Below are 23,199 nucleotides of genomic sequence, written 5' to 3' on the forward strand. Positions count from 1 at the left end.
TCTTTTATTTTTTATTATTATTATTTTTTTATTATTATTATTTTTTTGTGTGTGTGTGTATGTGTATGTGCGTGCGTGCGTGCGTGTATTTGTTAGCTCACCAGAAAACCTATTAGAAAAAAATCTTATACCGTTCACCTAAACCGAACACCAGGAGACCCGAGGGGACCAAAGAAAACCAAGGAAGGTGAAATCCACGGGGACACGGACAGGCCTAGGGCAGATTTAAGTGTCTGTGAAATTAATCCTGGGTCAGATTATATGGCTTTAAAATGAGTCCATGGTCGTATATTATGTGGCTTTGGGATGATTGCTAGGTCAGGTTCGAAACCTTCTAAAATGAGGCCTAAATTAGGTCAAAGGTTTTAAACATTAGGCTCAGGTCAAGTTCTACGTCATTAAAATTAATCCTAGGCTGAGATTAGCCAAGGCCAGTTTCAAATCCTGACTGAGCAAACAGTTTTTGAAAATTGTCACGGGTCAGGTTCTAAACATTTGAGACCAAGTCCTGGTCAAGTTTTGCATCTTTGAGATTAAGGCCAGGTCAAATCTGAAGTCTTTGAAATGAAGCCGAGTTCAGGTGTGAAAAATCTTTGTGGTATGTTTAGGCCAGAATAAGACGAGGTCAGGTTTTCCTCGGATCATAATCCTCGAGATTAGTTTTAGATTAAATGACATGTTTTTTGAGATTAAGCCTCAATCAGGTCTGAAGATTTGAGAGGTTTTATGGTCTATAAAATCAGGCCTAGGCTGGGTTCTAAATCTTTGAGATTAAGACAAGGTCCGGTTTTAGCATTTGGAAAATGTGGTCAATGTTTTCTTGTCTCCAGGAAACCAGGAAGCAGAATTACAATTTTAAGACAAGGTCAGTTTTGGTCGTTTTAGATCTTTTAGATTGAGCCTAGGTCAGGTTTCTAAATTTCTGAGACTCGACTCGGCCTGGTCAGGTTTTAGTGTCTTTGAGAGTCCAAGTATGTTTTTTTTTGTTTTGTTTTTTTACATCCACACTGCTGAGACTTATTCCTAATACTTTGGTGAGTTTATTTATATCTCGAGCAACAAGGTCAAATCAAATATATAACATATTGATCAAACTTGATCATGCAGAGACGAGATGGACTTTCGTCGTATTTTGGGCCCGGACAACGTCTGGGTTTTTTTTGGTTCTGGCTGCAAATTCCCCTCCCCTGCTGTCCAGACGTTACAACATTCAACACGCCGGGATCAATAACGCACACATTTATGTGAATACAAATTGCAGGCCGCCACCCCCCCGTGTGATTGATGACTCTTTCATCACACGCACACGCACTGAGAATGAATATGGACGGCGCACTTTGAGATGGATGCCTCCGAGTGGAAAGGTCGTTGATATCAGCAAAAAAAAGAAAAATCGCGCTCAGGTTCGAAAGGGAAACTTAAGACGGAGACGCACGAAGAGGAATCCACCGGAGGCGCGTTTCGTGACCAGAAGAGGAGGAGGACGTCCCCCACCTGTTTGATCCTGTGAAGGAGGGGGGGCAGCCAGTCCTTGTTGACCTCGCAGTGGCTGTCCAGGAAGGCCAGGACCTTCGCGGTCGCCGCGTCGGCGCCGCCAACTCGCGACCGGATCAGACCTGACGCACGCGGAAGACAGTTTGCATTTGTTTTCAATTCAGTTCAGTTGCATTTCAGTCTGTTGGCTTTTGTTGACTTTTTATGTTTTCATCTATGGAGTACGTGACGAGTGCAACTTCAATGTTTTCATCGCTCTCAGACGCCAAAGACTTGCAGGATTCCGCTTTCCATATAGAGCCACCATGTCACATGTTGAAAAACGAAGAAGCTGATTGGCCGAAGAGGAGATGTGTGGACGTGTAAGTCTCATTCATTGAAGTCGTTTCTAAAAAAATTATTTTCCATGGCTGTTGCCATGGCGACGCACTGTTAACCATTACAAATTATGCTGATTTTGGTGGCTGAAATTTTGAACATAAACCAGGCCTGGGAAAATTACATATGTGAAGGTTATTGTGCCATTTTCTAAAAATTCAAATTGCAATTTTCCATTCGTAGTTATTTCAAGCTCTAATTTGAAAATGAATTTAGACTTTGAAAAAAAACTGAAACTGAAAATATAGAGAGTTGAATTTTCTGTGAAAATAGTTTCGGAAAAACTGATTTTTTTTTAAAATCATTTCAGATTTGGCGTTTGACATTCTGATTAATATTACATTTGTGGAATATGAGTTATGCATCAAAATCCAGCCATTTTTTTTTTATCCATCTCAGGGGGCGGCCATTTTGATGTCGACTGAAGATGACATCACAGTTGCTCAGGTGGTCTCAGGCAACAACCAATCACAGGTCACCTGTTTTCTGAAGCTGCGCTGTGATTGGTTTGTCTCCTGAGACCACCTGAGCAACTGTGATGTCATTTTGACTTCGGCAACTCGTTCTCACGACAGGCTCTTCTTGCGATGGTCCACATTCCAGTCCTCTTGAGATACGGCAGAAGATTTTTGTTTGTATGGTTTAATCTTTCCCCATCTTGGTCAACGTCCCCCAAAGCAAAAGAAGCTCAAGCCGCTCATCTCCGAGCCCGCACTCAAGACTTCCTGGGAGAGCGAGCGCCTCTCCGACTGGATGCGACCTTTTAACAAGCCCCGGCGCACTGCACGAGACAGGAAGTGAGTCAGCGCTTCCTGTCTCGGATGTGCGCGTGTCTGAGTGTGTGGGTGCGTGTGGAAATGAGCTTGTTAGGTAAGACCGTCTTCGCTTCCATTTGAACTAAATGCTCCGATCAATATTCACTGACATGTAACTCGGCGTGTGCGTGTGTGTGTGCGTGCGTGCGCGTGTGTCAGTGACATTGTCAGAAGTTTCCCTCGGTGCCGTTGGGCCGAGGCTTAGCCAATTTAAAATCCCATTTCATCCTCAATAAGGCTTTATTTTCTGGTTGGGCGCACGCACACACACACACACACCGAAACAATGAAGAATGGGCGACTTTGTACATGAAGGTGTTTTTTACAACTAATGTTTGTGTGTGTGTGTGTGTGTGTGTGCGTGCGCGCCATGCAGTATTGGCTTAGCGTGTATTTATGAGCACTGAAAGGACAATCGAGAAAGAAGACCTGAAGTCATAAAGCGCTAACGAGCCAAACTGGTAAATTGGCCGTGTGTGTGTGTGTGTGTGTGTGCGTGCGTGCGTGCGTGTGTGTGTGTGAGAGATGTAATGAAAGCGGGCAGCGACACCGCGTCGGACGCCTTCCCGTCGTCAAAGAAGGTGAACAAGGAAGGAAAAGGGCAAACGTACGATTTGAAATATGTTGCGTGGTAAATTCCAGTCTTTCCTTGGAAAAATAACAATTGTTGTAATGCGTATTTTAATGAGCACAGCGAAATATAATCGAGCAATTTTTTTCAGCAATACGAGTCCTTTTGACGATTAAACCGAATCGCACAGGATGATGTCATTGCACAGTTTGTCCACTAGAGGGAGTGCCGACTCCAGTTCATTCGGTTCCAGTTAATTTCTAAGCATAAAAACGTTTTCACGCCCTTTTTAGAATTTGTAGCGTTTCCATTCAGTTTTATTTTCGCATTTCTTTAAAATTTAAAATGAGTGGATGGAAACCCAACTATTGAGTCTTTTCTAACTTATCACTTCACTAATCATAAATGGGATACTTTTTTTTTTTTTTTTTTTTTAAGACTACCGACTAGTCTTTATTACTTGAGACACGCAACGATGACATGTTTTTGTTTTGATGTTGTGTTATTGAAGCTCGATAACTCTGTCAACAGCAAAAATATGAATTCATATTTGTGTTTCTAGCCGATCTAAACTCAAACAATTCCCTGCTTGGAAACGCAAATCTCTGTTTGGTGCGGGACGGTCACATGATGAGGCGTGTGAAAAGGTGACGCAACGCATTCGTACATTTTGGAGGAACGCGTTGGTTAACGTCATCATCAGCCATTTATTTATATTTATTTAAATCTTTTCTAAAGCAACGACATGAATGAGGAAATCGCGTACCTTCTCTCTTGCTGTTGTGCAGACATTTGACTTTGGGCAATTTGGTGAGAAGTTGACAGTCACTCCCTGAAAGAACACAAAACACAACAACATGAAACACACAAAGCGGCGCGTGTGGGAATGAATGATTAAAATGAACGACAAGACGAGGGTTCGGGTTGGTGCGCGTTTGCTCGTAAACGAGTCTTGTTTTGTTATCATGGAAATTCCTGCAGCGTGCATCATTTTCATTGTTTACACGCAGCATCTATTATTGACAATATTTTCCATTTTCTCTCATTATTGCTGCACTCAAACTTGTTCTACTTCCTTTTGCGGGCTGTCCTTTCGTTCCAGCCGGAAGGACGGCGAAAGGAGCGGACGCGTCCCCGGGGACGAGCGGTCGCAGCTGGATGGCCGCAAATTAGACGGCTGACTTTGCACCTGACACGTGCGAGCAAGCGACCGTGTGTACTTTTGTATCGAGGCGCCTCGAGATACGAGTTGGATTCATTCCTGGACAATGCTCAAGCTCAAATAATCATTCTCCATTGAAATGAATGGAAATGCCATGAATCCGTTCCAGCCTGTATTTTTAATGAGAAAATTTTCATTTTGTAATATTGTTTCTTATTAAGAAAAAAATTGTGTAATGTACTTTATATGAATATTAGAGGTGTCAGGCGATTAAATGTTTTAATTGTAATTAATCGCATGACTTCAATAGTTAACTCACAATTAATCACACATTTTAATTTTATATCTGTTCTTAATGTACACGAAAATTAACACAATATTTTTTTTTTTCATACTCTTGTTAACATAAAAGATGAAAAAAATATTAAATAAATAGAAATATAGCTGCATCTTTTAGTCACATTTCATAATAATTCATAAAATTGAGTTAAAATTAAAAAGATGCCCTGCCCTGTACTGTAAAAAACGAGTGGAATATTGATTTGTGCTGGTCATTTTTCTGCCACTAGATGGCATAATTGCATTTGTAAGATGTTGGTGACAGTTCAGTGCATTTTTTATATTTTATTTTATTTTATTTATTATATTAATCTTCACTCATTTTGACACCCCTAATAATTGTACCATAATGACATACCGGTAATGAAATCGAATTTGAAAGAATTCAACACTTTCAGTTGTGTAGCTCATTCTGCATATAATGTATGTGCGTGTGTGCGCGTGCGCGCTCACCGTCGTCGCTGAAGTCGTCCACCAGAATGATCTCATGGATGAGATGAACAGGAGTTCTGTTTAACACACTGACAGAGAAACGCATGGCGTCACACACACACACATCTTACGAATCCATTCCGCGCGTGCGCGCGCGTGGGTGCGTGTCGTTTGAGTGCAGACAAGGAAAATGTCAGGCTGAATTCCCTCCTTGGAAACGTGTTGGCTTTCTGTCGCCCGGGAAAGAGAAAATATTTCATTAAAAGCTGAAGATTGAGACATCAAAAATTCATAAGTTGCACGCCGGCAAAATGAGAAAATGTCGTTTTGTACGAGCACGGCTTTTATTTTCAATATTTACACTCGGCTCAGGCCGCCGCCGGCAGTTGAGGGGGATGACGGCCGAGATGACGGCCGAGATGACGGCCGAGATGACGGGCTGAATATAATAAGTGACGTTCACGTCACGCTTTTCATGCAGTTGAAGACAACAAATTCTAATTATAAGCATGTTAAGTCAAACTTTACTGGGTTAAACATAAACAAGCCAATAAAAGTGTCGATATTAGGGCTGGATGTCGATACTCATTTTCTGAATCAATTTGATTTATAGATTTTTTTTTTGTCGATTTGATTTGTATTATTAATTAAAATAATTGTAATTTTATACATTATAATAATTTACTAGTGTATTTTTATAGTATTATTATTATTTTTGCACCTAGCAATTTATTTATAATTTTAAATTTAATATTAATTAATTTTAATTTATTTATTTATTACTAATTAATTTAAATAATTTTAATTTTATAATTATTTATAATTGTAGTTTTATTTTAATTTTGTATTTTATTTTTGAAATTCAGTTTATTGTGTATTCTATACAAAATATGTCTTTTATGAACAAATTGAAAAAATACAATAAAAATATGCCAACAATATCATGTAATTTTAAGGAAATTTGCTATACTGGGATATATATTGTAGGTCTTTATAACGGTCGTTGTTTTTTGGGGGAAATTTGATGCATCAAAAGTACTAATGGTATCGACTATCGACCATCCCTGATCATAAGCGAGCATCAGAGCGGACTGGGAAGAATCGGAATATCAATCAGCAACCGGTGTTATTGATCAATTGCCGTACAGATTTTCAAGCCCACCGTCTGTCCTCATCAGGGATGTTTGCGAGCGACCGCTGCTAGAAATACAAACATAAGAAGCAGAGGTCAGATCTTAACAAGACAAATAACAAGACACGCGGAGTTGAAATCTTCATGCTATCAACACGAACGAACTTTCACTCATCTGAGATGAATCCAAACAATCGTCATAACGAGGCAAAAGATGGCGCCCACTGTGGCGACCCACGCTTGACTTGAGCGAGTTATTTTATGTATTTTTTATTTACCGCCTGCCTGCCTCCCTCGACCCCTCCCAACATTTAGCCGGCGTGCAAGCAAAGGCCAGACAGTCCATGGCGGCTAACAGGACGGCAAAGTGCTGATTTGGAACAAATCAGTCGGCCGCTTGCTTTCCCAACCGAGGCGCATATTTTCCAGGAGGAAAATCTGACGGCACGCTCTCGCGCTCGCTTGCACACACACACACACGCACACACACACACGAGTCGACTTGACGACTTTCAAACTCGGCGATGACATTTAGAGCTCGCCGTCGCCGATGATGTGCTTTTGGAGTAGGGCGAGGCAGAAATGAAGTGTTTTAAGTTGGGCGGAAACTAACAATTATTTTAATAATCAGATTCATCGGTTGAACATTTTGGATGAATTGATGAATTTTCCTCCTTTTATCCCAAAAACAGGACATCATTTCAAAACAATAAAATAAACATAAATTGATTAGGATTCAGTTACTGGTCTCTCAGAAAATCGGCAAAAATGCTGATCACTGTTTTTCAAAGTAAGACGTTTGCAAATGCCTTATTTTGAAAAGAGAGTCTACTTTCACGACGAACTACACAATTTTTACTCTTGAGAAACAAGTTCTGACAATGTCTACAATTTCAACAAGCTTTAAAACGATTAATTAATTAGCAAAATAGTTGTCGATTCATTTTGATAATCAATGAATCACTTTAATTGTTGCACCGCCACCAATAAGTTGCCCAATAAATAACATGTTCAAATATCCATTGCTTCTCAAATTGTAACTAGCAATGCTAAGTGTTAGCGTTGCATCGCGTGCCACGAGTCGCTTTGCGCGGACCTCATGTCCGGAGAGCGCGGCGCCGGCGCCGATCCCGCCGCGGCGCCATCACAAATCGAGCGGTGACCTTCTGATAAGAGAAAATCATCGCTTTCAAGTTGAGCTTGTTTGAGAGGACAAGCATGAAAACGCGACGCTAATCTCATCGCTCCGCTTCTCCCACCCTGCCGCCGTCGCCTCTGATGAGACGATCAATTGTCAGATTGCAGCTTGATTAAATATCGACAAGCGCGCCGCGCCCCCCCGCCTCTCCAAGAGAAAGCGCGTCTTTTATTAAAAGCAGGATGCCAACGTGCGGCGGGAATCAAAGCCAGCGCGCGTCCCCCCCCCCCCCCCCCCCGGAGCCGCAACGTGAGGTTTATCCCGTTAAATTGAAAGAGACAACGCAGGTTTTATCTTTTTCTTTCAGCACACCGTTACTAAATGACTCAATTAAAACATCAAAGGATTAGATACATGCAAAAAAAATGACTTAAAAGCACGCCAACTTCTCAAGAAAGTTATAAAAGAGGACTTTTTCTTTGCTGATTTTAACTACTTTTAAGGGATACTTTTACTCTTGAGACATTTTCAGCAGTACAATTTTTGTCTATAATTAATAATGTCATCTGCGATTGGCTGGCAACCAGTTCAGGGTGTACCCCGCCTACTGCCCGAAGCCAGCTGGGATAGGCTCCAGCAACCCCTGCGACCCTTGTGAGGACAAGCGGTACAGAAAATGGATGGATGGATGGATAATAATGTCATTATTTTTCATGTACAATTCATTACCTTTTAAAAACGAATGGTTCTACTCGCTGTCGACTGAAGATGACATCCTCAGCACAGGTGATGATGTCATCATCAATCGACAGACAGTATTATAATGTCATCTTTTTGGCTGCTGAAAACGGCTCAATGAGTCAAGTATCCGTTTAGGGGAGAAGTTGTGAGTATGTGAATTGAAATATTGAAATGTTTATGCTGGACACACTGCTCTGCATTAACTGCAGTGATGTGAAATATAATAATAATAATAATAAACATCCATCCATTCATTCACTCACTATTTGGGTCATTATCCCAGCTGGTAGAACCGGAACTGGTTGCGGATAGTAAACAGTTAAATAAATAAATATAGCAAATTCCTCGCGCTACGTCGTTTTGACTTTGCGGCACCCGTGCCTCGTCCGTAGCGCCTTCTTTATCGTTAATTTCCCGCACTAATCACGCCGTTTTAAAGTTATTTAAAGTTGCGTTGTTGTTGTTGTTGTTGTTGTTGTTACCTCCAGCAACGAACGTCCGTCAGCCGGTCGGTTCGCCATCAGGCGCGTCACATTTCCGTGTTTAAGTCCTGAATTAGCTTCCTGGTCTTCTTCTCTTAAATTACTGGTGGATCACATCTCTAGCGCCACCTACGGCGGCGGAGTCCCCTCTCAATATTCGCAAAAGAAGAACAGATGGATTTTCAGTAAATTCGCTTAAAAAAGTTAAAACAATTGGATGGAAACTCCGAGAACTGTTTCTTAGTTTTTATTTATTGTCCATCGCGTTCACAAGACCGAGAAACCCAAAAGTGAAATCAATACATTGTGGCTACATTTAAGTGAAATATTAGAAAAACATGATTTGAAAATATCAGTCAATCAGACTTACTTGAGTGAAACTTTTATAACTGTACATTAAGGGTGGGAATCTTCGACTGTTTCACGATTCATTTCCGATTTTTGGGTTTGCGATTCGATTTAGAAATTGTTTTGATTAAAAATGATTTGATTGACAATGATTTCTGCTTCAATTTACAGATGATACAAAAATAAAAAAAGAATCGTCATGATCTACTCCAGTCTGGCTCGCTAATGCTAATTAGCGCGCAACTTGCGGCACTTTCAGCCCTCAAACGAACGGCTATTCATACAAAACGCTTCAGGAATGTTTACAGAGAAGCAACTTAACATTACTTACCGGCATATGCTCTTCCTACGCTGCAAAAAAACCCAACTTTTATTGGAATAACTTGATCGGGATTTTTGTCCTTCTACTCTCTAATGTGGCTACAACTTAACGCGCGGAACCACACTGCCCCTAAGTGGCCAAATCGTGTACAACATGAAGAGCGCTCCCAATAAAGGCACACACAACCAAAAGGGCAAGACAGTTTAAAATAATTGAAATAAAATCGATTTGGGGGCATTTAAGATCGATTCTGAGTCGTACTAAACGACAATCGCGATTCTATACTGTACATATATATAATACAGTACATCCTGTACATATGTGCGTTTCTCTTCGTGACGTTCATTAGCGGAGGCGCCGAGTGTGGAAGAGAATCAAACATCTTGCTCCGCCTCAACTCATAAATTATGCAAATAGGAAATGTTCGGGCGCCGCACTGCAAAGGCAGAAAATAATAAATATCCATAAAAAGTCATGATTACAAGAATAAATGTCTTCAAGAAAACTCTCTCTCCCCCCTCTTGCTCGCCCGCTCGCTCGCATTCAATTTGTGTTTGCGCCAAACCCTGCAAACTCACCAACTAAAAATAAAAGCCGGCAAAAAAAGAGTTTCAGCTCCCGAGTCAACAAGACGCGCGCGCACACACAAACTGAGAACGTGAGGCAGAGCAAAGGGAGTTGCGTGTCCCAGGGAGACAGATTGTCTTTTAATTGGTTGAAAACTGCAGAGCTTTAAGAAGGCCTGCAGGGGAGGACGCAACACGCGCACACACACACGCGCACTGCACACACGCGCACACACAATGTCCTCTGTGATAGTCAGGAGTAGTCCGTCCCTGCACACTGGCTGCTATAATGAGCTGAACTCAGGCCAGTGCGCGTGCGTGTGCGCGTGTGCGTGAGAGAGGACCTGCTGATACCATCAAAATGAGAGAGAAAAGAAAGATGGTGCACAGATTGGGGGTCAGGCAAGTATGTGTGAATGTGTGTGCGTTAATTTGTCTTTTGCTTTGCTGACGCAGACACACACATATACACAATAGTTTACAAAATACTGTATATATATTGTATATATATATATAATACAATTGTTCGTGGATTTTCATATTCCCCACAAACGCTGCGTTCAACTAAATATATTGTTGACAGAATTTTTAATTAAATTTTTATTATTTCATTTGATACATTCCATTTTACATTCATACTTTCACGAGAGCAGACTGATTATCTTTTTGGTCAAAAGAAAACTTTTGCAAACATCTGCTTTTACTTTGGAAAACCAGAAACTGAACCCATTTCATTGTTGTTTTAAAAAAAAAAAGTTGTAAAATTTTATCCGATTATTCGATGGAATTATCGATTCTGAAAATATTCGATAGCTGACAGAACCTAAAAGGATCAAATATCCTGGCATAAATAAAAAATGGATACGAGAACATAAAGTTCCAACCATAATCCACCGATTCATCGGCGGGCGGGCCCTATTCTTTACAATAAAAGTCAGAATTGAACCCTAACATCCAAATGCGTGCGTGCGTGCGTGCGTGCGTGCGTACCTCCTGACGGTGCGCAGCAGGGTGGAGCGTGCCTCGTTGTAAAAGGTGATGACGATGGAAGCCGGCGGAAGGTTGGCGTCGTAGTGCAACTCGCTGCACCTGCGCACAAACATATGAAGTAGAGATGATGACATTTTTTAATCAGACGAATCACATGGTAACATTTTTGATTAATCACAATGAATCGCTTCATTAAAAAGCCTTTTTTAATCGACATTTTTTGCCTGCTAAATTTAAAGAGCACCTGTTATGTGTTAATTCTTTTGAATTCTTTCGGCATTTAATGTTACGAGGACGTCTTCACACACGCTCATCCTCTTTTTGTAATCAGTTAATTATTTGCATAATTCAAAATGGGGGGGGGGTGGATGACCCCGATAGTTTGACATGAACAAATATTCTGAATGTCACTTTAATACTTTTTTCAAAATTAAATCATTCACTGCCATTAACGGCTATAGACGTCCAAAAATCATTTGAACTATTTCTATTAGTTTAACATTTTTTCCACTTTTGTTAACAAGAGTATAAAAACCTAGAATTTTTTTTATTGTACATTTAGAACAGATATAAATTTTGTGATTAATTGTGAGTTAATTATAATTTAAAAATGTAATCGCCTGACGCCCCTAATTTTTGATCATCTTTTTTTTTTATGTCTAGGTTTTCATACTCTTGTTAACAAAACAAAAAAAGTTAAACTCATAGAAACAACTCAAATGAATTTTTGACGTTTATAGCCGTCAATGGCAGTGAATGAGTTAATAATGCGATGAATCTGCTTTAAAGCATGCTTTAACTTTGACAGCACCGATACAAAGCACTACTTTTTCCCAGGCAAGTCTCTCACGCCCACACACACGTGCGCACACTCGTTCTCCCGAAGTGACACACGCGTGTTCACACCGCAGAACATGAATAATAAATGAGCAGCCAGCTCATTAAAATACCGCCGACAACAATGTGGAAGTGGAGGCTGCTGCCGCTGGGTCAGCACACGTCTTCGTCTCAAAAAGACACGCACACGCCCACGCACGCACGCACGCACGCACGCAGCATAAAGTCGACCTGGCCTTTACCTTGCGCCCGATGGATGGCTGACATTTTGAAACAAACGCAGCTGTCTGCCTCGCTTGTGGCCTTTCGACTCGGCGTGCGTGCGGAAAGTCTCGGTGACCCGCCGAAGCGTCCTTCAGCCCGACAGGAAGTGCGAGCTTGCGTAGCGTGAGCGCCCAGCCGTGAAATCAAACTATCAGGAGATCATTAAGCGGCAATTAGTTTTTGGGAGAAAGGTGGAGGAGGACGGAACAACGCGGAAGGTTAACTTGGAACGAACTTGAAACTGTAGCAGGTGTGGCAAAAGTACGGTACACGGGGTCACAAAGTAAGACGCAAAGTATGCTCGAACCCTTGAAGCAACGGCTTGAATACAGCAACCATAAATGCAGTCACGTATTCTTTATCCTCTGCAAAGAGCGATGAATATTAGTGCTGTGCTGCCTCAAGTGGCCAAGGCATGTCATTACTGTATGTTTTTATGAACTACAGTATTATGATGTGCTATTTTCCTTCATTAAAATACACCTTTCAAAATGTTTGATTTTCATAACATGTCCATTCCTTTCAATGGGGAAAGATACATGACCCAAAAGCAACAGGAAGTGTCCGGAATTAAACAGGAAGTGACCCAAAAGGGACCGAAAATCAACAGTAAGTGACCTACAAGTGTCTCAAAAGCAACAGGAAGTGCTCCAAATTGAACAGGAAGTCCCCAAAAGTGCACCAAAATCAACAGAAAGTGCTCCAAATTGAACAGGAAGTACTCAGAAGTGCACCAAAATCAACAGGAAGTGACCTAGAAGTGTCACAAAAGCAACAGGAAGGGGCCCAAAATGAACTGGAAGTGACCCGGACGTGCCCTAAAATCAACAGGAAGTGCCTCAAATTAAACAGGAAGAGACCGAGAATAGACCGAAAATCAACAGGAATAACCTCAAATGGAACAGGAAGTACTCAGAAGTGCACCAAAATCAACAGGAAGTACCCAAATTGAACAGGAAGAGACCCGGAAATAACCCCAAATCAACAGGAAGTGACCTCCTTTTTTCTTCTTCCTCATATAACTTTATTAAACAATTTCAACAGAGTACACAAACAGGGAAGTGACCTACTGGTAACTCAAAAGCAACAGGAAGTGTCCGGAAATAAACAGGAAGTGACCCAAATGTGTTTCCTTGATTCCTTCTTTCCTTCCTTCCTTTTTTCCTTTTGTCCTTGTTCGCTTGCTTCCTTGTTTTTTCTGTTTCTTTGTTTCCTGCTACCTTATTTTTTATTCCACTGTTTATCCTCCATCAACGACGTCTACATTTCACGAGGGATTCAAACCATCCGACTTCAACATGTTCAGCTCGTTGTATATCATTGTAAATAATAATGATGTGGTATTTACAGCCGAAAAGCTGCCATCCTCATCTTCCTCATCCTCATCTTCCTCATCCTCCCCTTCCTCTTCTCCTTTCATGGCTTCTTATTGTCTCGCAGCCTCTCGCCAAGAAAAAGACTCGACTCGCTCTCCGCTGTGTACACGCACACACACACTCACTCACACGCACGCACACACGCATATATATTTCTCCTATCGCATCCCATCATGCACCTCTGTGCCGCCATCTCCACTTTTGCTGCGCTTGATTTATGCAGCGGCTCCAGCCCAGAGCAGCGATCGGGAGATAAAGGCCGACCTGCAACACGAGCGCGTGTGCGTGAGCGCGCGCACACACTCGCGCACACACAATGGCAAGGCGCAGATGTACAGACAACATTTGTGCTGACAGATGACTGATGTTGGAGCTGATACGAAACACGCTTCCATACTCTCCGAGTGTGCGCTCTTCATGCCCGGAATGAAGAGACCGGAAATCACTTGTGAGGGGAGGAGGGAAAAAAACAGGGACGAGGAAGGTGAGGACGGGATGAGGAAGACGAGGACCACGTGAGAAAGTTGAAATACGAGAATGAGTCAGCCAGATTGAACGTCGGTCGACACGCCGAACGGCTTTTCGACGCCAGCCTTCTGTCAGCCATCCACAAGAACGTTTATCCTTTCATGCATTTTGCCAGCTGATGCAATTTGAATGGACGCTAACGTTAACGCTGAGACGCTAAGTGCTTCGACGGAAATGGAGACTTGACAGCGATCTTGCCGCATATGAGGCCTTATCATTTATTCGCCGTCATCTATTCTTTATCCTCTGCACAGAAAAAATATCTACGTTAGTGCCATACTGATGTGCTGAGTGTAGATGAGAAGTGGCAATAAAGGTTACTGCCCCCAGAAGGAGAAGAACAATATGTACTGAATTGAAGCAGAATGTATTACAAAAAGATTGAGTTCCTTTTAGTTCTATTAAACGACACCATAAAAAAAAATAAAAAAAAGTACAATATGACGAAGTTTTGATATGACGTTTTTGTTTAAAGAATGATTTGACATACAACTGCTCTGAGTTACAAATGAAACTCGTACCTCAAGACACCAATGAACTAGCGACATTGAAATCTTGCTAGCAGTCTTCAAAGCGCAAATGCTGCCTTCAAACGTCATTATTGAAATGTAAACAAACATTCCAGGATAAAAAAAGATTATTTTTTTTTTTTAAAGAAAAAAGAAGATCCCTCCTCCCTTGGCTTCTTGTTAAGTCCGCCCGGCTTCCCTGTGGTGCAAAAAAACCCCGTTTGATTTTCTGTTTGAAGAACATGAGGCGTGCAAACGAGGTTTTGCACTCGCATGGAAATAAGGAAGGAACTCTGCTCCAATTGCATTCATTGAGAAAATACATACAATATTTTGCCATATAATGTTTATCAGTGATTCTCTACGTGTGGCACGCAGGCTCCCTCTAGTGGTACGCGCATCATTCACTGGCCAAGTAGCGTTCAATAGTATTTACATGTTTAATACATTTACATTTTATTTTAAAGATTGGTTTGAAACTTTCATTAAGAAACAGTTTTAATGAACAATTTCTGTGCACATTTTTTTAATTTAATCAAAAATGTCAAAAAAATCAAAAGTGGCCCTGACGGCGCAAAGCCAATGTCCACTAGGTGGCAATTAAGTTGGACTTACCCCCAAAAATATTATATCCGATTTATTTAAAAAAATTATAATAATAATCTGCCTGATTTATTTAACCCCCCCAAAAATCTTACCGGCTTGTAAAAAAAAAAATAAATAATAAAAAAAAATATCTGCCCAATTAATAAAAAAATTAATAAAAAATCTGCCTGATTTATATATAAAAAAAAAAACGGCTTATAAAAAACGAAAAAACAAACAAACAACGCACTCCTCTGACTTTCTCTGCGTAACATGCACGCAATCACAGCTGACAACGAGGCACTCTAAAGCAGCCACATCAGCACAAAGCCACTGTCCACAAGCTGGCAGTCAAGTTGAATCCAATCTGCTTTACCCACTCTTCTGCCTTTCTCTGCAAGACATGCACGCACTCATGGCTGACAACGAGGCACTCTAAAGTTGTTACGCCAGCACCAGTCCACATTGCTGACTGTCAAGTCGAGCTTTTAAAAAAAATCATGATAATTCCGTCCTACCTGGCCTTCTGCATTTCCCTGTGGGATGTGCCCACACTCATTGCTGACAATGAGGCGTTCTAAAGCAGCCACAGCAACCTGAAGGCTCAGTCCACATGCTGGCTGCTGCTGTCTGACTTCAAAAAATCTGTATTTGCAAGTTTTCAGCACTTTTCGCCCAAACATCGAATGTGTCTAGAAAGTAATCACTGCAAAGTCTTTTAAGGTTACAAGTGTGAAGTGTGTACAAGTGTACTTGTAGTGTGTTGTTGTGCTTCGGTTTATTTCAGCCACCACAAGACGATCGTAAAGAAAAATTTCTGTTCCTTGTGTAGTCGACTCAAGTGTTGTTAAAGGTTATGTTGTGTGTGCTGGAAAGTAGTGTAGTGTGCAGAAGTGAATTTAAAGGCCGACTCGTGCCCGAGTGCTGCGTGTTGCGTTGTGTATTTGTGTGCTCGTTTTGCGCTGAAAGAGTCGCAGTGGCCATAGATTGAATAATTGATGATGTTAGTGTTTTAACAGCACGTCTATTTTTTTCCCTGCTGCATCTTCGTCTTCATCCTCCAGCTTCTTTTCAGCTCTAAAAAATGCGCCGTAATCACTACTTTTTTTTTTTGATTGTCTGCTGTCAATCATTTGGTCGCACTGAGAGAGTACACCCCCCCCCCCCCAACAAAAATTGCAGTCTTTGCGATTTGGAAATTGCATTTTGCTACATTGCCATGTCCTTTTGAATTTGATGAATTGTTCAGCCCTACAAAAATAAAAAAAATAAAAAAACTCACACATACTATTGAAAGATTTTCTCTGATTTGAGGTCAAGACACGACTAACTGGAGTATGTCCCCAAAACGTTATGACAACAAACACACAAACACACACGGCCAAATAGCTGCCGTCAGCCGCCTTGGAGCAATTGGAGCGATTCATCCCAAATGTGTTTTTCTGCTCGCATCTTTTGTTCAACATCTGCAGACTGTTCAGACTCGGCGTGATCTCATGCACGCGCGCATGCACGGTCAGGTTTATTGTCTCCATCTATTATATGTTGCTGTATTTCACCAGCGGCTGTGAGAGCAGCATAAATGCTGGCTTTTGATTGGCCCATTGATGAAACTCAAGAATCACTTCAGGTGTGTTTTTCCGGACCTCTGATGGATTTATTTACCTGTCACAATAATGGGAAGCACTAAAACGGCGTATTAGGGTCACATATAAATATATATTTTCTTGGGGGTGGGGGGGAGGGTTAAATATGCAAGAAAAAAAAATCGTAAATTTGTGACTTTATGAAGTGGCAAATTGTGGCAAATTAGCTTTTTCTCGGAATCTTACTCCCCCTCATCTGAAATTGTTTTTGTTTTTATACGTGGCCCTAATAAACCGTCGTACTGAACAGCTTCTGTGTTGATTGAAAAAAAAGCAGCTGAGCTAATGTATTTATTTTTTTTTTTTTTTATGTAGGACTTAATTCCCACTCAAGTGATCATCATTTTAATCCCATTTGCTCGGACATACTGATTAACGAAAATGACGGCAGCCCATTTACACGCACGCACGTTTAGCGGCTGTAATACGGAGGAGAAAAATATATATTCTACTCAGTTTTTTTATCATTTTATTATATTTACATCTCGCAGCTTTGCTGGTGCCTATCGCAGCCAATTTCGGGCGAGAGGCCCTGGATTGGTCGCCATCTACTCGCGGCACTGTAGTCATGTTTTTTTTTTTTTTTTAAAGATGATTATTTATTCCGACAGAATGGAAAAGCGCAGTTTCTTAAGATAAACGTGTCTTTAGTCGCAGAGCGTGTCATGTCAGGAGGAGAAGCGATTTAGCTCCAGGTGCTAGCTAGGGAGCTAGCTAGCTCGCTAACTAGCATAAAGCTTTAGCCCCAGGTGCTAGCTAGGGAGCTAGCTAGCTCGCTAACTAGCATAAAGCTTTAGCCCCAGGTGCTAGCTAGGGAGCTAGCTAGCTCGCTAACTAGCATAAAGCTTTAGCCCCAGGTGCTAGCTAGGGAGCTAGCTAGCTAGCTAGATAAAAAAACAACAACACAAAACCATGATAAGTTAACAGTTGAGGGAGGAGTGAAGAGATTTTACATTTCTCTATTATTAGTATTTGTGCAACATGACTTCCCTGGTAAGTGAAGTCAAGCTATGACAATCTTTGATCTCGACTAGCTGAGTATTGATCCGGATTTCGCCTCGTGCTGTCTGAGGTTGCGGACCAGCTAATTCCTCTAACCAAGTCTCCGCTGTGATCAAGCGCCTCCGAAAGAAAGAGGAGGAGCCGAGTTTTATCTCTCAAGTCAAGCGAGAAGTTCATTTTTGATGTGTTTTTTTTTTGTTTGTAGCGCCGCAACAGGAAATGAAGTGCGTCAAGGCTGCCGCCACCTCACGCTCGTTAGTCTTTGTTGTCGCCCGCCCCCGCCCGTCGACGTTTCATTTGTCTGCCCGTGTGGCTGATGAGGAGATAAAGATGCGCACACTGACGACTTTGATGTGCTTGTGAGGCTTTTTTCAGACTCAAATATGCACTTTTGTTTGAGTTTGTTGTCATATTAAAGTAGCATCCATCCAGCCATTTTCTTGACCACTTGCCCTCATCAAAGTGGCTGGAGTGAGCTGGAGTTTGTCCCGGCAACAACCTGCACTGGTCACCTACCAGTCATAGGGCACATCATCATCATCATCATAATAATAATAATAATAATAATGCATCGGATTTATATAGGCAAACAGTGGACTAGCTAGCTTGCTAGCCAATGTCGGATTACTACAAGCCAAACGAGCGTCAACATTTCTGAGATAAAAGTTCATTTCAATCTGGAAGTAATTATTTTCCCCCCATTATAAATATATAATTATTACATATTAACCAATTATTCAAAAAAAAATTTTTTTAAATGCCTATTTGTATTTTTAATAACAGTAAAGAATAAAAATAAATACAAATAATACAATAAATAAATAATAATAGTAAATAATAAAAATAATAAAAATAAAAGCATTCGATCTATATGTATTTTTATATGTATATGTATTTTTTATTAGATTTTTAATAGACCAATTTTAGTGAAAAAAAAGTGTTCTTCAAACCCAGAACCTCGCATCTGTGAGTCAAATACACTAACCACTCCGCCACAGTGCTGCCCTAAAGTTTTATTTCCTCCAAAATTGGAGCTGCTGCTGCGTCTGGAATGCAAAAAAAAAAAAAAGGAGACAAAAGCCTTAAGCGAGCCCTAAAACGGTTTGAGAACGTTCGCTAATTGACGAGCGCCGCCGCTAACAAGACAAACAAAGATGCTAGCTAGTCTAAATGTAAATTTTCCGTGTGCGACTGCAGCACATGAATAAATAACGAGTCAATAAACGAACCCTCTGGGACGAAGGTGAGCGGCGCTGCTGAGGCGTGATGTCAAATCATGCTTGCGACCGCTCAGCTCGCGCACTCGCAGCTGGCTTATAGCGCACAATAAAAAGAAAAAGAAAAAAAAAGACACTTTTAACGGGCCCGCATATGTCCTTGATGAGCTCGCCTGCTACACAAGCCAAACGTTTTTAACGCCTCACTTTGCTCCTCACACTTTAAGCGTCGCCATCACTCTTTGAGTTTCCCTTGCAAGGATGCAATAACGATGAGCAATTGAAATGCCTTTGAGAAAAGATGCCAACAGGACAATGAGGAGTTAGCTTAAAAGTTAAAAACATCATTTTTTAAAACGAACGTAAATTACAGTCGATTGTCCGCACCGCATTTGGAAATACTATTTATAGGGGCATCAGGTGATTAAAATTTTTTATCGTAATTAATCACATGACTTCAATAGTTAACTCAAGATTAATCGCAAATTTAATATCTGTTTAATATGTACAATAAAATGTACAATAAAATATTTTTTCGTACTCTTAAAATAAAAGTGGAAAGAAACGTTAAACTAATAAAAATATGGCTGCATCTTTTAGCCAATGATACAGTAATTTTATAATAATTCATAAAATAAAAAGTGTAATATTAATTTGTGCTGGTCATTTTTCTGCCACTAGATGGCATAATTGCATTTGTAAGACGTTGGTGACAGCTCAGTGCATTTTTCTTTTCATACTAAGAGCAATCTAATCTTTAACACGAAGTGCACATTTTTCAAATTGTAAAATACCGCTTGACGCCAGTCTCCACAAATATATGCATTATTATTCAATTAGTTACTGCTAGATTTGGATGTGGAAGCTGCGTTGTGACTGGAATTCCCTCAGTACAGTAATTGATGCTAACAAATGCTACTGCGGCGTCTTTATAAATCGGGTATATTATCATTTTGCTCATGATAACGCTAACCATCTGTCACCTCTTGATGGCGCGAATGAAGTCGACTTGCTAATGCTATTGAATGCTAACAATTGATACTGTTGGATTTTCTTATTAAACATAAAGGTCATTATCTCGTTAGTGACGTTTGAAGGATGGCAGAATGAACTTTAGGTGAAAAGTTACCGGTTACTTTGCTCCCTTGTGCAAACAGAGAGCTTGATTGAACAGCAGGCCAGGTCGTATTTTTTGGTGACATTTTTGTTTGGTGGCGTGTCTTGAGATTTTGGCTCAGTAAAGACTGCGGTCGACCTGCGACAGTTTAAGATGAAACGCCAAGTCAGCGTGTTTTCTATCAGCCCGTCTTTGTGGACATTATATATCGGCCAAGGTGAGCGGCGGCCGGTCCAGCGAGCCCGGCGGGATCTTTTGTCAAATTGTAATACGCCGGCACGCTTTGCTTAATCCCGTCCCGCTGACGGCTAATCCAAATGAAGCGCAGAATAGCCTTGAAGCTAATAGCCTCCCCGGAGCCGCCGCCCACCCCCACTTGTCTCCGCCTGCCCTCCCACCCTGCGGCCATTAAAACCCGCTGCCACTGCCACATTTCCTGCCGCCGCCTTTGCTGCTCTTTTAATCCTCAACCTCGCACCGCGGTACCCAAGCCTTCGGGAACGCCCGCAAAAACTCTCGTCTATTCCTTATCGGCCTTTCCTGGCTCTTAGCGCGCCGCGCGATACTTTCGTTGACATCCTAATGGCAGGCTGCCGCGAGGGAAGTGTCCGCTTTTCAGCATAATCGAGGAGGTTTCCCGATTTTGCTCGGTGAGTTTGTGGTTTTGGGGAGCACCTTCCAGCCAGAAAGAAGCAAAACGTGCACATGTCTTGAATCACTCAAATGCTAGTATGGCAATCGGAACTCCAGACGAACTTTTTTTTTATAACTAGCACAGCGAAAAAAAAAAAAAAAAGATTATTAATAACAAAAGAAAATTTAGCAAATGTACTAGTCGCACATGCGTGAAATTTAGTTTTAAATTTGAGGGCTTGTCAAAACTTTGCATTTCTTGATGATATAATTATTAGAGAATTGTGAAGTATAATTACTAGCAAACAATATTTTGCAACTTTTTTTTTTAAACTAGCACAGTGAAAAAAAGAAAAAGAAAAGATTATTAATAACAAAAGAAAATTGAGCAAATTTACTAGTCGCACGTGCGTGAAATTTAGTTTTAAATTTGAGGGCTTGTCAAAACTTTGCATTTCTTGATGATATAATTATTAGAGAATTGCGAAGTATAATTACTAGCAAACAATATTTTGCAACTTTTTTTTTTAAACTAGCACAGTGAAAAAAAAAAAAAAAGATTATTAATAACAAATGAAAATTGAGCAAATGTACTAGTCGCACGTGCGTGAAATTTAGTTTTAAATTTGAGGGCTTGTCAAAACTTTGCATTTCTTGATGATATAATTATTAGAGAATTGTGAAGTATAATTACTAGCAAACAATATTTTGCAACCACATTTTTTTCACACACTTTTTGCAATAATTTTGCTCACGTCAGTATCTAATATGCGGCAGTATGTCGTGTATTATTCTTGCATTGGACATGTGCTTTCTCATAAGGGGCGTGGCATAAAAAATGTAAACAATGAGTTGGTATGTGAGCATCTGGATGTGAGTTGTGGCTTATAGCTGCTCCTTGCAAGTGTTGCCATTTTGTATTTACATCACATCAGAATGAGCAGAATTACTGCTGAATTACTTTTAATTCTTTCTTCTTTTTTTTTTTTTTTAATAAAGCAGTTTTTTTGTTCTTGTGGCTGCTAACGAGCGCCACAAAAGAGTCATCAATAACTACTGCTCCAGATGGAAAGTAGTTAGGTCGCACTTTAGCCCGAGGATGAATAACAACACAGACTTGAGCGGAGGAAATGTTTTTTTTATGATCCCGCCGTCGAGGGAATCCATTTTGGAAGGTTTGCGCGCTGCGAGCGTCTCGTTAGAGCGTGATGGAGTTTTTATTTTTTTTTGCCAGCGAGATGAAGAAGGTGACAGAAGATGCAAGATCCGTTTATAGCGCCGCCTCGTTAGCGCCCCGTCACGGCTTCTGGAAGGACGACGTATGAAGTGCAGATGACGAGACCGCGGAATTATTATTTTTTGGGATTGGTCGCGCTGGGCTAATTTGGTCTTCTACTTCCTGCCGACATCCCATAAAGGACAGCCAGTGAATTGAAACTTGTCATCTTCCGATTGGATATGGATTTTCACTCAATGGACAAAAGTATTGGGACACTGCTTTTTAAGTCATGACTGGCAGCCATTTTAAAGATCAAATAAAATCGTGCTTATAATAATAAAGTCTGGAAAGTGTTGGGATGTTCAATTTTTAAAGAAATTGAGATGAATAGTCATCTTTTTTACAATCTGGCTTCCTGCCTCATCTCCCTCCCTCATTAGCAGACCTTGAAGGAGGAAGAGTGAGGAAGAGGAAGGCTGTTCCGGGGGGGTTTATGGTGCGCTGTGAACGAGCGGGGCATCTTCTTGAACGATCCCCATTTAGGATGTCGCCGTCTAAGCGGGAAAAAATGCTGCCCATCTTTCCACTTGTTCCCTGCGCTCGGCTAATTGCCGGCGCCGATGTCAAATCAAACGGCGCGCTGTCTCGTTGAGGCTGAGCGAAGGACTGGCGTGCTGCTAACGCTCCACGGTTAAGCGCGCCGCAAAAAAAAAAAAAAAAAATGGCGGTGGCCTAATGAAGGGAAACTGCAGCAAGTGCACTGTTAGCTCGGGTAGCTTCTGTTGACACGTTTTCACACGCTGATCTTCATTTGCTTCGGTTAGCACAGTAGGCTAACAACAACAACACGCTAGCTGTTTTTGTTGATTGTTACCATTGGAGCTATATATGCTAGCAGCATTCATTTGCTTCGGTTAGCACAGTAGGCTAACAACAACAACACGCTAGCTGTTTTTGTTGATTGTTACTATCAAAGCTATATATGCTAGCAGCATTCATTTGCTTCGGTTAGCACAGTAGGCTAACAACAACAACAACATGCTAGCTGTTTTTATTGATTGTTAACATTGGAGCTATACAAGCTAGCATTTAAAATACGTTCAAATAGACATTGGGCCAAAATTATATGGATTTTTTTTTTAGACTGAGTCAGAAAAAAATCCAATAACTGATTAACCTGGAAGTTAAGGTTCCTCTTCTGTGCCATATTTTGTTAGATTTTTATTATTTGTTTAAACATCCAGACTTTGTTGACCATTAAAAAATTTTTTTAAGTTTCTCTGCCTGCTAGTTGGGTCTGCTGGTGAAAATGAAAAATAATAGAGTGAGGCGATGCTGAGCCGAGCTTTCGCAACA

At 40.9% G+C, this 23,199-nt stretch overlaps 1 protein-coding gene across 2 annotated transcripts in view; it reads right to left on the minus strand.

Annotated features, from left to right (window-relative positions):
• The window catches only part of galnt14 (UDP-N-acetyl-alpha-D-galactosamine:polypeptide N-acetylgalactosaminyltransferase 14 (GalNAc-T14)), a 49,833-nt gene that overhangs the window by 9,125 nt on the left and 17,509 nt on the right, over nt 1–23,199 (minus strand). For both annotated transcript variants that reach the window (XM_086061578.1, XM_086061577.1), the window contains exons 3-6: nt 10,911–11,009; nt 5,213–5,280; nt 4,025–4,090; nt 1,495–1,616 (exon numbers count right to left, since the gene is read on the minus strand). In XM_086061578.1, the coding sequence (XP_085917704.1) occupies nt 1,495–1,616; nt 4,025–4,090; nt 5,213–5,280; nt 10,911–11,009 (355 nt within the window). The remainder of the gene's footprint in view (nt 1–1,494; nt 1,617–4,024; nt 4,091–5,212; nt 5,281–10,910; nt 11,010–23,199) is intronic.

This window comes from Leptonotus elevatus, chromosome 18 (assembly GCF_054856555.1).
Source record: "Leptonotus elevatus isolate MCC_2025b chromosome 18, RoL_Lele_1.0, whole genome shotgun sequence".
In the NCBI taxonomy this organism is placed as follows: Eukaryota; Metazoa; Chordata; class Actinopteri; order Syngnathiformes; family Syngnathidae; genus Leptonotus; species Leptonotus elevatus.